Source organism: Cottoperca gobio, chromosome 15 (assembly GCF_900634415.1).
Source record: "Cottoperca gobio chromosome 15, fCotGob3.1, whole genome shotgun sequence".
NCBI lineage: Eukaryota > Metazoa > Chordata > Actinopteri > Perciformes > Bovichtidae > Cottoperca > Cottoperca gobio.
The window spans coordinates 6,701,296-6,717,404 of NC_041369.1; the positions used below are offsets into that span (position 1 = coordinate 6,701,296).

At 42.3% G+C, this 16,109-nt stretch overlaps 2 protein-coding genes across 4 annotated transcripts; one reads left to right on the forward strand and one right to left on the reverse strand.

The window, feature by feature from the left end:
• Nucleotides 1–14: 14 nt before the first annotated feature.
• On the forward strand, nt 15–9,115 carry sec23ip (SEC23 interacting protein). 2 transcript variants are annotated; one of them, XM_029449554.1, is made up of 18 exons: nt 15–115; nt 1,272–1,777; nt 2,480–2,687; nt 2,832–3,025; nt 3,197–3,286; nt 3,373–3,493; nt 3,835–3,924; nt 4,021–4,162; nt 5,124–5,332; nt 5,427–5,524; nt 5,631–5,792; nt 6,018–6,113; nt 6,199–6,351; nt 6,422–6,577; nt 7,116–7,218; nt 7,667–7,849; nt 7,922–8,084; nt 8,658–9,115. In XM_029449554.1, exons 2-18 carry the CDS (start codon nt 1,478–1,480, stop codon nt 8,737–8,739), a joined length of 2,550 nt encoding a protein of 849 aa, XP_029305414.1. In that variant the 5' UTR covers nt 15–115; nt 1,272–1,477; the 3' UTR covers nt 8,740–9,115. The 2 variants fall into 2 exon arrangements, with proteins under 2 accessions (XP_029305414.1, XP_029305413.1); XM_029449553.1 differs by lacking the exon at nt 15–115 and adding an exon at nt 285–618.
• csgalnact2 (chondroitin sulfate N-acetylgalactosaminyltransferase 2) lies at nt 9,056–15,721 on the reverse strand. Of its 2 annotated transcripts, none has more exons than XM_029449558.1 (8): nt 15,569–15,721; nt 12,547–13,387; nt 12,239–12,455; nt 11,998–12,099; nt 11,719–11,897; nt 11,540–11,634; nt 11,050–11,131; nt 9,056–10,953 (listed from the first exon to the last, which is right to left on the reverse strand). In XM_029449558.1, the coding sequence occupies exons 2-8, from the start codon at nt 13,196–13,198 to the stop codon at nt 10,661–10,663; spliced, it is 1,620 nt and encodes a 539-aa protein (XP_029305418.1). In that variant the 5' UTR covers nt 13,199–13,387; nt 15,569–15,721; the 3' UTR covers nt 9,056–10,660. The 2 variants fall into 2 exon arrangements, with proteins under 2 accessions (XP_029305418.1, XP_029305419.1); XM_029449559.1 differs by lacking the exon at nt 15,569–15,721 and adding an exon at nt 13,563–13,735.
• Between the last annotated feature and the right edge of the window lie 388 nt (nt 15,722–16,109).

The following is a 16,109-nucleotide window of genomic DNA, read 5'->3' on the forward strand; positions in this document are numbered from 1 at the left end:
GCGTTGTTCGTTTGTTTTGAGTACACGGACCAACCGGAGCTCGGAGCTATCAGACATTACTGTGCTTCAACCATGGATGAATACATCTTCAACAGCCTAGGTGTTTTGATTTGAGGTTGGTGGTACAGTGAGGAGAAAAATAATTTTCTCTTTGTATAAAATTACTTTTTTATTAAAAGTAGCTTTTTCTTGTGTTTGCCCATTCAAAGGTTACAATGTCGCAGTGTGAGTAATCTAGTTGGCCTGTAGGCGGCAGTAGTGAGGAGGAGTGTTTGTTTTTCCTACAACCAACGAAGTGCAGCCAAATGACCTGCGTGATTTTAGTAGATCTACAAATAACGTGGAACGTTGTCTTTCCGTACGTTGATCTACCGTTGATGCTTTGAGATCAGTTAAACCTGCGTGGGCAGGAACAAGCTGTTGGGAGAACTGAGCGTTTACTGCCTGCCTGCGCCAGTAGTGGCTACGTGTAATTCTAGCGGAAAATGGCAGATAGGAGGAATAATAATGTTCCCAACAACGGTGCAAATTTACTGTTCAGCGGCGCTCCGGAGTTTAACTTCAACCTGCCTTTCATGCCAGTGAGTCAGGCCACTGGTCCGGCGGTGTTGTCAGGAGGTGAGATGTAATACCGACTGAGGACATGTCTTAACATAACGTTGTCGTTAGCAGGCTAAGCTAGCTAGCTAACCTGGTATCCTGGTTCCTGTAAACTGTGAACTGTCATTATATAGTGTAAAAGAAAGAGAAACGGCGTGTCTGAGCTGACAGGGAGGTTAGCCTAATTGACAGTGGTGTGTTGTGTTCAGACTGTCCTCTGTCTGATGTCAATGAAGAGTATGTGCAGCTATTTGCTAGTCATATCATCAAAACATTTTCTGTTTTTAAATTGGCATATCATTCTGTCTGTGTTATGTTAAAGTATTTTCTAAAACACTACTGCCAAATTAGCTGTATTTTGTTTCCACTCTCACAGCATCCTCAATGTCAGGTGTTTATTGTGAGTACTGACGTGCTATTATATATGCAATGGATGGCAATGTTTGTTTAATCAAATAGTTCGCAGAAAACTAATCGTCAGCAATGTTGATGATCTGGATAATTTTGATGACCATTGTTCTCTGTTCTCTGGCATCATAGACTAAACGATAGCTGCCGCCCTACTGTTATATGCTCACTGTGGTGTTTAAGTGTGTCTAGTTTTTTGGATGTCCTTTGCAGAATCACAAATAAATGTGCTTACTGTTCAAATTATTGTTTTGATTTATTAGAAGACTCCACTGATGTTGGAGAAGAAGACAGCTTTCTAGGTCAGACCTCTGGGAATGGACCAGCCCCCTCTACATTCAACTACTTCTCCAGCCCCGTAACCAGCAGTGACCCGTTTGCTGCCATCGGCCAGTCGCCATGCCCACCGCCGGCCCCGTCAGCAGCCCCGACATCAACAGGCCCAGTTTCTGTTCCCAGCAGTGTCGGCATGGCTCCACCGCCCCATCCAGGCTCACAAATGAACCCTGCTCCTCCAGCGTTTGGCGGTGCAGTTTACCAGAGCCCTATGGGGCGTCACACTCCTCCCCCAGCCACAATGACCCCACCACCTCCCCAGATGCAGCCACAGAGTCATAACCCGTACCGACACACCCCAATCAGCAGCAGAGCCAGTCCCTATATGCCAGCTCCAGAGGTCCTGGCGCCAACACACACACCTCAGCAGAGTCCATACACTCTCGGCTCCCCGCAACAGACATTTCCGCCATCAGGACCCGCATTCACAAAGGTATATATAAGCTAATCGTGACTGTGTTGGTTTTGTTTTTCAGATACTTAATTAAGTAATTATTATCTCCACCTAGCGCAAGTCTGTGTGGAAATAATGTGTTCGGTCTTGTGTGCGTGTATCCGTCTGTCTGTCTGCAGCTTATCTCATATACTACTGGACCCATCAGCCTAATATTTTATGGCTGTATGCTCAAGGACCTCTTGTGGTTCTTGGGTTAGTTTCAGTTAGGAAAACCTATTTTATTAAATGTTTTGTACTGTCATGAACTGCTGCCTCCTCACTTCCTCTCTTAACCGGGGGCAACAAGTGATCAACAGCTGCTTCAGTAGCAAAAGGCACTTCTGGCAATCGGCTGGGCTTAAAAAGCTTTAGTCTGTTGCAGGCCACATTTTTGTCTTTGTCGTGACTCAAATACTGAGTTTGTCCTAAATTTGAACTGGAGCATCAGCAGATTGATTCCATACCTGATATGTTTTGACCCACTAAAGTTAGGCACCATAACAGAATAATAAATCCCTGTTTTTGTTATTTTCGTCCCGCAATCTGGACTGTAAGTGAGTCGGCAGGGAGGGGAGAGGGAGACCCATGGTGGAGATCTGCTCACTGTTCTAGTCGTTAAGTAAATGACTGTTAGTAGCACCATCAAATGCCATCATCATTAGTGAAGAGGAATTTATAATGAGGATTTTTTTTCCTCAGCCTCCTCCCACACAGTTTCAAGCGCCTCCGCCTACAGCCACCACTGCTGGAGCCATCGTCCCTGCTGGTCCCATGATGCAATACAACTACAATGTCTATGAGCCTGTTCAGCCTCACTGGTTCTACTGCAAGCAGGTGGAGTCAAAGAGCGTCTGGCTTCCTTTCAGTATCATTGACTCCCTTCAGCTAGAGGAGACGTATAACTCAGGTGCGATGACACACTGTGCACGTGCTAATTTGTGAATGTTTCTCTCCAGAGAAATGACAGCATGTAACATGTCAGTGTTTGTGCTCTGAATGACACGGTGACCTTCTCTGACAGTTTTGTGGGCTTTTTTTTTTTATTTTCCAGTTCAACCAGACCCAGAAAATGTGATCATACGTACAGATGGAGGCCGTTACGACGTGCAGCTCTATGATCGCATGCGATCTTCAGTGTACTGGGAAGAGGAGCCTACGGAGGTCCGGCGCTGCAGTTGGTTCTACAAAGGGGATACGGATAGTCGCTTTATTCCTTACTCTGAGGAGTTTAGTGACAAGCTGGAGGTTTGTCTCACTACTACATTTGACCAAAAAAAAAAAAAAAAAAACACGATCTTTCTGACAACATCTTGCTACTTGCAGTCAAACGTATATTTTTTATCCAGTTCTGCATCAACTCTAATGTTGTACTTTAAATCACGGTTTATACTGAATACAGTGCGTCTTTAACTTCAGGCAGAATATAAGAAAGCCGTGTCTACCAACCAGTGGCACCGCAGACTGGAGTTTCCATCGGGAGAGACTATTGTCATGCACAATCCAAAGGTAAATCCTTCTCTGAGTAGTGTTCGAGTTGGTCAGGTGATAATTAATCCTATTAGTCTAAAGTTAAGTTCCGTTTGCCTCTGTAGGTGATTGTGCAGTTTCAGGCGTCCTCCATGCCGGATGAGTGGGGCACAACCCAGGACGGGCAGACCAGGCCGAGAGTGGTGAAGAGAGGGATTGATGATGACCATGATGAAGTGCCGGATGGTAGTCAAGTTCCTCTTTACCCAAGTTAAATTAAATCGAAAAAAACATAAAACTCGATGTCATTTTCTGCTCGCTCGTGTAAAGTGAAATAAACTATAAGCTCATTGATTCCACAAGAAAGCTTTTCTAAAAGGAAAATATGTTCTCAGGACACGATGAAGTGAGATGAGGCATTTTAAAAGGCATTAGAGGAAGTGCCAGCCATCAAACGGTTTTATGAGGGACAGTTAAGTCAGATTTCAGTTGAGACTTTATTAAGGACAGAAGTCCAGGACAAGAAGTGACTGTCGATCAGCGAGTACAGGAGAATTCAACATTTCAATCCTGTGCATCCTCTCCAGGTGAGCTCCCAAAGGTGGATCATCTTGTGTTCATGGTTCATGGAATCGGTCCCGTGTGTGACCTGAGGTTTAGGAGCATGGTCGAGTGCGGTGAGTACCAAACAATCATGGCGTTTGCCAGTATCGCTGTACCCTCCACGGAGACTGTATTTATGAAATAATCTGTACAAATCCTTGTGCTCTCAGTGGACGACTTCCGCAGCGTGTCGCTGAAGCTGCTGCACAGTCACTTTAAGAAACCGCTGGATGAGCACGCCATCAGCAGGGTGGAGTTCCTCCCTGTCCAGTGGCACACGGCTCTACATGGAGATGCCACAGGGGTGGACAGGTGAGGAGAGGAAGGTTAAAGGAATACTTCACCCACAAAATGATCATTTGTTTATCAATTACTCTGTTACCTTGAATTCTTGAAGAAAACTTGTTGTTTCTTGCGTGCCCCAACGGTGAAGGAGAAGAAACACTTCTGCATAAACGGTCGAGTACTGTTTATATGATTTCAGCAAAAATGCCTGTGACTTGTTGTTAAACGCGGCCCCCATTTACTTCATCAAGAATGCTCTTCGTTCACTGTGGAGGCATGTTTTCTTCTATGAATATGCAAATGGTTGTTTTGGGAGTGAAGTATTCCTTTAACACTCACTGTGTGTGTTTTTGATGATGATCAACTCAAACTCAAAATTGCAAAATCATAATTTCTCACTGAAATAATGTCAGTTATCCAGTAATTGTACGGAAGAAGGTCATTTTATAGAACGACTGGACTTATTGTCAACACATGCTATGAAAAGACCAAACAGTGCGTTTATTTCTATTAAACACGTAAATCTGTAAAGACGCACATATAGGGTTTCACTTTTCTCTTGTAAAAGGCTGTTATTACCGTAAGGACCGCTGGCCACGGTAGTTTTTAGCCATCGTTACTCAATCAAAAGGATATAGTGCATTTTCTGGGGACTATTTTCAGCTGCAGATTAATACTTGGTAATGATTTGGGTCTCTTGTGACTCCGCAGCAGCAGGATGGCAGTGCATGTGGTTTGACTCACTAAGTTAATGAAGGAACATGTCACACGGTGCTCCATTTTGTGTTTTGAATATTTGTTGGACATCAAAGGAGCTCTGGCTCAGAGGAATAAGCCCACAAAGAGAATACTTGTTGTTTTTGGTCTTTTCAGTGGGATTTGTTAACGATAAGAAAAACAAAGAGTATAACCAGACGTATCCTTTTCAATGTACTTTTTATTGTAACTCATGAATGATATAGCCTTATGTCTTGTTTCTCTTTTGTAGGAGGATCAAGAAGATTACGTTGCCCAGCACTGGACGTTTACGTCATTTTACAAACGAGACTTTGTTAGATGTGCTTTTCTACAACAGTCCAACTTACTGCCAGACCATCATGGACACAGTTGCCCAAGAGATTAACAGACTTTATGCCCTGTTCATGACGAGGAACCCAGACTACAGAGGAGGCACATCAGTGTCCGGACACAGCTTGGGTAATAAAACAGCTGATCGTTAGCTTCCACTCCGCCCGCACAGTGTTTTCTTCTCTTTTCCACATAGATTGTATTGTGTCTCCTTTACTGCCAGGTTCCCTGATTCTCTTTGACCTGTTGTCAAATCAGAAGACTGGCTCTGCTGCAGCGGCCATGCCACTCACACACTCGACTAATGGAGACACTAAGCAGGTCATACACGGGTTAATTCAGAAGCAACATTAAACATCAAGTGCATAATGAATCATTTCAAAGTTAATGTTGCACTACATAATTATACATTTTGCCTCTCATTCAGGCGGCCCCCGTTACACAAGGAAATAATGCCGTCCCCCCTCCAGCTGTGGAAGAGGAGCCCAAGGAAGAGGAGTTTGAGGATCTTTCCGCCATGCTGGAACATCTTGGCTTGTCTGACTACAAGAGTACCTTTGATGAGGAGAAGATTGACGTAGAATCTTTTGTAAGAATAAAAGCCTCAAAAGTGTAACCTTAAATTAGTCCAGGGGGGGTGTGGACTACACAAAGGCCAACATGGTAAAGAAAATTAAAGTTTTTTTTAAGGTCATGGAAGGACACTTTAAATGCTGAGGTAGTTAATTGCTGAAATTTGGAAAGTAAAATGATAGCGGTTCTTCATATATCATTTTTATAAGACGGTGATGGTTCCTTTCTCACGCTTTCTCAGCTTATGTGCACAATCGAGGACCTGAAAGAGATGGGAATCCCGCTGGGTCCGAGGAAAAAGGTCGCCAAGTTTGTCAAAGAGCGAGTGAATAAGCAGGTACGTTGGTCTCTGGAGCACCGGTGAGGCTTGCAAACCGGCGGTGATGAACAACAAACTCTTCGTGTGTCTGTCTTGGTTTCAGGAGAAGAAAGCGGAGGTCAAAGAGGTCAGTCAGGCTGCGGCGCCCCCACCAGCTGCTGAAGCTCTTCCTCATCCCTCTGAGAAGAAGCTCCCAGCGGGCAACCCCGTCTCCGTCCACGTCGACTACGATTACTTTGAAGTTGGCACCGGACAGGTAACCGTGATGAGGGATGACGTTGAAGCAGATTCTGAACTCCACTACATATTAATGTTTTGCCCTGCAGGTGTCTGTGGTCTACCACGCGCTGGACTTTGAGCCCATGAATTTCTTCGCCTTGGGTTCTCCCATCGGCATGTTCCTGACAGTGCGAGGACTGGAAAAGATCGAGGAGACGTACCAGCTGCCCACATGCAAGGGGTTCTTCAATATTTACCATCCGGTATGCAGCTCTTCCAACCGTTTATATCCTGAAGGAATTACTGTCGGTGACGCGACAGATGCTCAGAAGTTATGTGCCTGCTTGAGTTGTAACATGTTTGTATTGTTTTTGATTCCAAGTCTGTACATTTCAGGGCTGTACCGATGGTGTGAAATTAAATTTTTAATTTAAATATTTGGAAGATCCAAAAGTCAATATTTATTGAAAAAAGATGTAATAATTTCAAATGTTGCCGTTAATCCTTTAAAAAAACAAACATTTGCTCTCCTGCTTGCTGCACACAGAGAGGCACCCACCTGTGTTACTATGTACCCGAGTACATTATTGTAGCGTGCAAAGACATCAGCCATCTTTTTCATGTTACATCTTTAATATCGTCTTAGAAACAGTCATTTCCTTTTAACCCGACTTGCCTACACGTTAGTTACGCTGCATGAAATACAATCTAAGAGGCTGAAGTATAATCGAAATGTTATAAAAGCAGTGAGTCACTGTATGCATAACGATCACACTTCATCGGTGACTCATTTTCTTTCAGTTGGACCCCGTGGCTTACAGGATTGAGCCCATGATAATACCAGACATGGACTTTAAGCCTGTTTTGATCCCACATCACAAAGGGAGGAAGAGGCTTCATCTCGGTACGACTCGCTGATTATTTTCTCAGAAACTTAAGATAACTATTGTTCATTTACTGATGTCTTCTGAAGAGACTAAACTGCTGCATGTTGTGTCCTCAGTTCATCTTCTCTGCCTCTTCTGAGTGGTACTCTAATTTGTGTGCAAAATACAAAGACTCTATTCTTACATTGAACGTGCTTCGGCTTAATAAAACGACTGAACAGTGATTCTCTTCTGCTGCTGCAGAGAAGTGTACGCTAAGGGGCAACATGAAGTTTCTCTTTTTATTTGAACATTCAGAGGACAAAGACAAATAAGCTTATAATTGGTCAAATAAAAAGGTTTGGTTTGTGCGTAGATATATTTTTGTAGTAACAGAAATATGTTAATGTTGTTTAAACCAATTAACTCTTCAATCACAAAGTCTTCCCGTGCAGATGGGTTCAGTAATGGATCTCTGTGTTTCAGAGCTGAAGGAGAGTCTCACCAGGATGGGCTCTGACCTGAAGCACGGGCTCATCAGCTCCCTGCGGAGCGCCTGGCAGACGCTCAACGATTTCGCTCGCGCTCACACCTCGTCCGCCCAGCTGCAGGCTGAGCTGGCCATGGTAGCCAATCAGATCGAAGAACAGGAGATGCAAGTGCGGGAGGGTGAGTGTCTCTGATTTGTGACTCTTCAATCAAGTAAACATTTTTGTATAACTCCACTGTGGTTTCTCACAGAGAATAAGCTCCCAGAGAGCCTCGAGCCGCCAAGAGAAGAGGAGCCTGAGGTGAAGGTCGGGATGCTGAACGGAGGGAATCGCATCGACTATGTCCTGCAGGAGAAACCCATCGAGAGCTTCAACGAGTACCTGTTTGCCCTCCAGAGTCATCTCTGCTACTGGTACAGAGACCTGTATTTTAATTCAAGCAAGCTTTTTACCACTGCACCTTCACACGTGAACTATAAAGTTCAAAACGCAGTCCCGTTACAGCAAGAGCTGAAACGTTTAGTCGACCAATCAATTAGTGGATCAGCAGAAAATGGTTTATTATCGGTTACTTTTTTAAAAATGTAATAAAAAATGAATCGACATTATATTAAACTCAATATCTTTGGAACTATTAATCCAACTGAATTTGAACAGTTTGCTAATACTTTACATTCACATTTCTATCACAGTATCGCTCTCACAGCGGTTTCCTGATTAACAGGCCTTTTGTCAGTTAATAATGATAAAATGATAATGAATTTATTTATCTGCTTCAGTCTCAGGGTCCTGGTGTAGTGAGTGCTGGTGGACAAGAGACTTAATGTTATTAGTAACATCTGTGCTTCTCCTGCTAGAAGTCATGTCGGCTATGAAAAGGCCATAAAAGTGAAGCCGCTTCATTTCATTACGTTCACCTGTTTCCAACATGTCCTGTTAGCAGACGACTGTAAATCCTTTACATCAACACTTCTGTTGTTCTGCAGGCAATCTGAAGACACAGCGCTGCTTATTCTCAAAGAGATCTACACGGCCACGGGGATCCATCCAGAACAGATCGCACATTAATACAATGAAGTACCGGACAAGAGAATAAGCCTGAAACATTCCCATTCGGTTTATTTCACCTCAGTTTTCCTTGATTTTGATTTTTCAAATTTTCTATTCATGTAGTTTATTGTATACAGATGAATAATACAATTGTATTATGCCATTTGTCTTAAATTAAGAAACATACAAATGTGACTGTAGATTCAAAGACACTTGACATGTTTGATATTACATTTTTATAGTAGAAATGATAGAACTGGTCGAGTTTACTCCAAATGTGTATCATCAAATCAAATGCTAACAGCAGAAATGACTATGACTTAGCAGCAGTTAATGCAGCCTTGTGTAACTTTTATTTAATGTCCAAACTTTTAAAATAAATCATTTCCTTGCACGAGCTGTTTGTTGTGTACTGATGAGAGGAAGACATGAGGAAGGTGCATGTAAGACTATCTACAAAAAGCTGTTATATTAGCAAAAACATTGATTAAAAACCGTCAGAGTCCAGGATGAGATGCAGAATCACCTGCTTTCATTGTGACAAGAATAAAGCACTTCCTGCCCGCTCTCCTGTACTCTTTAACATTAAGCCACTAACCTCCGACTGCTGTAACATCCTCTCATTATGAGATGGAATACAATTTCAAAAACATTTCATGTCATTTTAAGCATGTAGGCACGTACGACAAGTATTCAACTATGAAACAAAGGAATATTAGAAACGTATTTACAAGAAGGGTTGTAACATTCAAACTCACTCCAGTATTAGGAATCATAATGTGAGTCTTTCTCACCCGGCATAAATGACAAATCCTACCAGGTATTTAGACAATAATACTGGTCCACATAGACCTGATATGATAGCGCTGCATGCTATTAGCACATCTTTGTTCCTGGCTCCGTTTGATCCACATGCTTCTCTGCTAAACTCGTCCCTTGGAAGCCGTCATCGGCAAAGGAAGTTGGTGACTGATTGCCACATAAAACACAAACAATTCCCTTTTTTTTTTAACCATATTGCCGGTCTGAAACAACCTATAAATATAATACTAACACAACTGCCAATATACTGTTAAAGCAAAGATTGTAAATTGCTCTCATGCTCAACTTGCAGCTGGGAACCAGTAGAACTGTACTGGTTCTTGTGGGGTCATTTAACAAAGTGCAATTTTTTCTTCTTCTTGTGTCAACATTAAATAAATAACTATATAGTTGGCTTTCTTTCTGCTTGTGTTTGAGAATTGTTTTGTGATGCAGAAATCACCTGAAACAGCTGAGATCTCATTCAGCAGTGAACGGTAGTGAAGCAGAAGAGAAGGTGAGAAATGAAGTCATTGTTTCATGCAGAAACAGCTTTTCTCTGTTTTATGTCACATTAAAGTGAATGTTTGGGTTTTGGACTGACGAGACATTACCTTGAACTTTGTTAAACTGAAGTGGACATGTTTCACTCATTTTCTGGCGTTCTAAAAACCAAACGATTAATCTAGAAAATAGTCTGCAGATTAATCGGTAATGAAAATAATCATAATAATCATAATAATAATAATAGTTGCAGCCCGAGTGAAGAAACTGATTGCAAGTCAGGAGCTGTTTTTGAATCCTGTAGAATGGCTTAATAAGAAGATATGTTTCCCCAAGATAATAACGACATGCTTATTGAAGTGATGTCAACACGTAAAATACAACGTCAACCTAAATCCAATACATCTGGTTGGTTCTCCTTCAGCAGGTTAAATACGACCTGTGTTTGATACTGAAAAGTTGTACCATATTGTGAAGTTTAACATCGATCAATGTTGGTTTTTGTACATTCATTTGTCTACAGCTGTGCAGTGAAATGCAGAAGGATCCATGTAAACATGTGTTTGCTGTAGTGCGATGACATTGTGCGCACCTCACAGTCTTAACGTTGGAATGGAGATGGGAGCGTCGAGGCTCAGTCCTCCGTTCTGCTCTGAGTCTTGAAGGCCTGCTTGCGAAGGTGAGCCTCGATCTCGTCGCGGAAAACCAGCATGCCCAAGTGAGAGTGGGAAGCCTCGTTCATGGCTTTGGACTGGATGCACATGCGGTACTGCTCCGGCGTCAGCTCGTCCGCACACTGCTTCTCGTGCCACAGGTGGAAGAGACCGGACACCGGCGTCCGAATCACTATCAGCTCGCTCCGGAGATACTTCCTGTACAAGTGGACGTCCTCCACACCCCAGCCTTTGACTTCAAGATCGAACCCACCTGGAGGAATAAGATCCAGTGACAAGTTGTCAGTTAACATATCAGCTGTTTACGAGTAAATGTAATATTAAATCACATGATGTTATCAGTGCTTACCGATATTTAGGAAATCTGAGCGATACTGACACGTCATTCCGAAGCCAAAATCTCTCCAGAATCCAGCATCTTTTTTGTGAATCTATTTGAGAAGACATTTTTAATTACAATAAACAAGGGAACACCACATTTTCCACTTTTGCAAAAGGTACGGAATATTTTTTTCGCAAGCCAATCAGAGCAGACTGGGCTTTTTTTGAGGAGGGGGCCTTAAAGAGACGGGCGCTAAAACACAATTGTGATGTGGAAGCTTTTCAGTACAAGACGTCTTGTGTTCATTTAATTCAGAGATTCTGGATTTCTCAATCCAGAAAAAATAAGTAGATGCAGATGTAAGAACTTTTTATGTTTATATCCATCTTAGATGCAAATTATCAATCCAGACAGGCTGATTTGTTTATGTCTTAAAACATGTGTGGAGGGCCTCATTAACATAGATTTAAATCATCTTTCTACAAATAGTATTTAGAGATAAATGTAAAGACTGTACCAGCTGGAGTTCAGAAGGTGGAGCCAGCTCCATATTTCCGTAGACGATGGCAGGATTGTACAGACTGAACACCACTGGATAGAAGACTTTCTTATCTACAAAACAAACAGTCGACTTAGTATATTCAGTGAACAAAGACTCAACACAAGGAATCTGAGCAAGAATATGTAAAAACCTACTTGGAGCAGCGTGGAGACGACAGGTGTTCAGGAACTCCAGAGTAAAATGGATGTCAACGTCACAAAAAAACATTAAGACGTCGCCTTTCTTCCAGGCGTGGGCTCCGATGTCCAGACCCCGACCTCGTGAAAACTCCTCGTCCACTGGGATCAGAGTGTAATTGGAGAAGCTCTCCTCCCTGAAACACCACAAATGTACATTTCAATTCCCATGACACATTACTGCCACGCAACCAGCACAAGCACATCAGAAGCTGTTTCTCAGTGAAAGGGACAAACCTTGACATTTTCCCCAAAGATGACTTCACCTCCTCGAGGCCTTCTGGCCCGAAATAAACCACCGTGAGATGAACTCGTCTGTCCTGCTGTATGCACACCTCCCTAAAAACATACAACATGAAATTATTGACAAGAACACTCATGTTGCATCTTATTGCACAACAATGATGAGTGTCTGAATGCACGTGTGACGTGAACACGCCGAGTCATGTCTAACAAACCGTTTCTGGTTCATTCTCACCTGAAGTTGTGCAAGAACTGTGTGAAAGTATCTACTCTGCCTGCTAGCGGCACAATGATGTTAATAATCATTCCTGAAGTTTCTACTGATGTGCTCCTGACTTTCATTAAGGGACCAAAAGGTCTGAAGAGCTGGACATGGCGGAAGCTGCTGGAATCCTCTTTGGCGAAGAAGAGCTCATAGAGCGTCCCTTTGTCTCGCTCTGTCCTGTACAGTCCTGTGAAATATGAAAAACAATGCTATACTCAGAACACACATCAGGCACAGTGATCATTCATTGGTCCATAGTAATGTAGTGTAGATCTTACCTTCAGTAAAGTGACCCTCTGTGTAGGTTTGTCTCTGCATCGGCATGTCTTCCTCCACACCGTCCTCCTCATCGGGGTTGTTGATGATGTCCAGCGCAGCCTCCATGACCTCCACTAGCTCGTCCCTGCGGTCTTTGCGGACAGGTTTCTCCTCCGGGTGCCGCGTCAGACCCATCTCCAGCTGGTACACTTTGGACGAAGTGAAACTTTCAAAGGGCACCAGGGCATACTCGCTGGGGAGGCGTGCCCCTGTGTTGACCTCAGCCTTGTCAATCTGAGAGTGCAGGTACTCCAGCAGATCTCCCGGCTCTTGGTCTTTAGTGTCGGCCAGTCCCTGCACCCCAGGGGGCTCCTTCTTGTCCTGCAGGAGCTTTAACTTCTCACCCATTTCCTGCAGCTCCTGCTTGAGCTGGGCAATCTGGCGCTTGAGACTGGCGGCACGGTTTAGGTGGCGCTCCTCCTGCTCCTGCAGCAGGGCCTGGTAGTACTCCTTCCCGTAGGCCTCCCCTGCTAGGCCGGGCAGGGCCAGGCTGACGTCTGCTGGAGGGGTGCACTCCAGCAGGTATGCGAACAGCAGCAGCACCAGCAGCAGGAAGAGGCCCAGAAAGAGCCAGCGGAACCGGCCCTGGAGCGTCAACCCCCGCCTGGGCATCACGCTCGCATACAAGCTATAGCTGGCAAGTCTGCATTCCCTTTCCTCTCTGATCACATTACACACAATGTGCTTCTGCACGTCATCTTAGAGGTTTGGAAGGGCCTTTATGTCATTTTACTGTGAATGTCTTGTTTCTTGGCTCCCACCTTAATACATGTGTCCTTTGTGACTCCATGCAATGATCACCTAGGTACAAAAGAAATCACAGAAATCCACAATAAGACAACAAATCTTTTACTAAACAGGGAGCCATTTGTGAAGACCTTTTGATAAATATTGGGGATTATTACCAGATAATCATACAATAACACTTCATAATACAACATTCAAGCAACATAATTGGTAATGGTGATTTACCAACCTGCCAGTAGTAATTGTATTCAGTCAATGAATAAAACATTGTTCTGTAACAACGTGTTTAATACGGTTCAACTTCTATGAAGATTTCGCATTATAAAGATTTAATTTAGACCCGAAGAAGGAGGAGGAATTAGCTTCACCTGAGAGCTAACTCACGGCGAGCAGCTCTGAGCTGAACAACAGCACAGAGGAAAGCTGGTGGGCGAGATACACAGCAAGCTACTACAGATTGACTTCCGGTTGAACGGTTTCCTTTTCAAAATAACAGCACGACACTCTCCAGCACAGCTCAACAATAAACTGTAGACGCCAAGAGGCACCTTGTGGAATAAAAGCATGTAACATGCAGATACCATATATAAAACAACACAAGTTATTTTTTCTTCTGATTATTGTGTGCTGTATATCCTAAAGAGATCTTATACTATGCCAGCCACTCTTAAGTCCTCAGGATCTGTCCTCGTGGAGCCTTTACACTTCGTCCTATCTACCACATACCACATACCATGCACAATTGTTTGTTGAAGGTCACACAGTCAAACCAACTGTAATGATGTTTTTCTATCCTGACACTCAGTCTTCACTGAAGATGGCTTTAATGAAAATCAGCAGGGCTCTGAGTCCAAAGGGCTGGATCTGGAAACCACTGCTCTAAAGTTTTAAAAAATACAGTAGTTATTAAACAACTTATATGTAGCTTGACTGTTTTCTTTCCAAAACACTTCCCTTTTTTTTGACCATCTTGTAGTTTCTACTTCTAGTGTGTTATAATGCCATACCAAAAAAGAGAAATCCAGCAGTTTAATGTTAGCGTGCCAAAAAACAAAAGTAAATACTTAATATGAAACGTGACTTCAGACAGTTTCATGATCCTATCTAATGACATAAATATATTCAGAGGAGCCATCTGTTGATTTAGCTTCATGGTTTAAACCATTCAAAAAAGAGGAACCAAACACGAAACACTATTTTAATGCTGAATTTAACAGAGCCAACATAAACAGAGACAGAGACAACTCCAAAATAGTCAATGTCCTAAATGTATCTTTATCTTTAGCTCTGTCTTCTTTCTAGCCGCCAATGACTAGGATAAATATAAATGCAACACGGGACTGGCTGAAGGCTGAAACCTAACCTCAAGTTTCTCATTTATACCATCTTTTATCTGCTATTTTAATTCTTCTATTTTTATAATGGTACTTCAGACTCATTTACATCATCACTGTGATTATTGTACTGCAAATGCTCTTATTCTGTCTATTCTTGAACTAATTGTTATGTTTTTGCTGTGACGCACTTTGGGCTGCAATTCTTGTATGAAAGGTGCTATACAAATAAAGCTTATTATTATTATTATTATTATTATTATTTTGGTTATGGTATGAAAGCATCCCATTAACAGTCCAAGTGACAGTAAAGTCATGAAGACTACACAGTCATACATCAACAGGGATTTGTAAACTCTAGTGAATTTACTCAATTGTCGTTACTAAAGAATTAGACTATTTAAGCAGTGAGTTGTGTTTACAATAAGACAGTCTACCTCAACATGTCATTTAAAATCATCTGATTTGGTTACTCTTGTGTTTTAATTGGAACAAAAACTCATGGCTGTTGCTTTGGTAATATTGGAGAATATAACTTTACAGTGAGTTTTAATTAAGTTTCAAATTGTGTCTTGCACGTACTCTTGGCAATGACAACATTATCTGCTGTGCTAGTACAGCACATACTGTTGTCATTGACAAAACCTTTTTCAATATTAAGTTGTGTTGTAGCTACTCAGCAAACTGCTAAATTAGTGTTTGTTCAAATGTCAGCAACGTCTGTCCCTTTTGATATTGTGATACCATACATATCGTGGACACTTACTTTGAAAATCGAAACCGGATATTGACGCGCTTTTGTAGCTAGCTTAGCGACGTTCGGAGCTTCCCTACGCTTTCGGGTTATTTTATATCTGAGACCTGGCTAAGCAGTTATAATAGTATAAAACCAACTACTCACCTTATTCCGTCTTTGTCCATTCCTGCCTGTGCTTACAGCTGTGGGTTTAGCATAAAACCAGCAGCAGCAGACAGCCTGTGTTGCAAAATGCCACGGAGCAGAGAGAAAAGAGTGGGTCATAGTCTACTTCCGCTCAACAACCAACCAATGGGAGCTTTGCTAACGAGTGTCGTCATCAAACACGCTGAAGCCCCTTGTTCATAATAATAACGTTTTTATTATAATTATTATAGAATACTGAAGGATTGTTATTTTTTATGCCACCTTTGTTTGTGAACATGAATAGAAGTCAATGCGTTTCTTTTAAATACTAATAACAAAATTAATTTAATAATTTAAAAGGAGCTCTTATATTTAATGGCTTTTTTTTATCCTGTTTTGTATTTCTCTGCCCTCTAACTGGTAAAACAAGCCTCTTATCTGTTATGATGCACTAGCTGACAATTCTGAATTGAATTACCACTAGCTGGAGACAGATCACTTATTTATTGTTCAAACGTGGGATCTGTTATCACTATGGTGCATAAAGTAAACCAGGAAA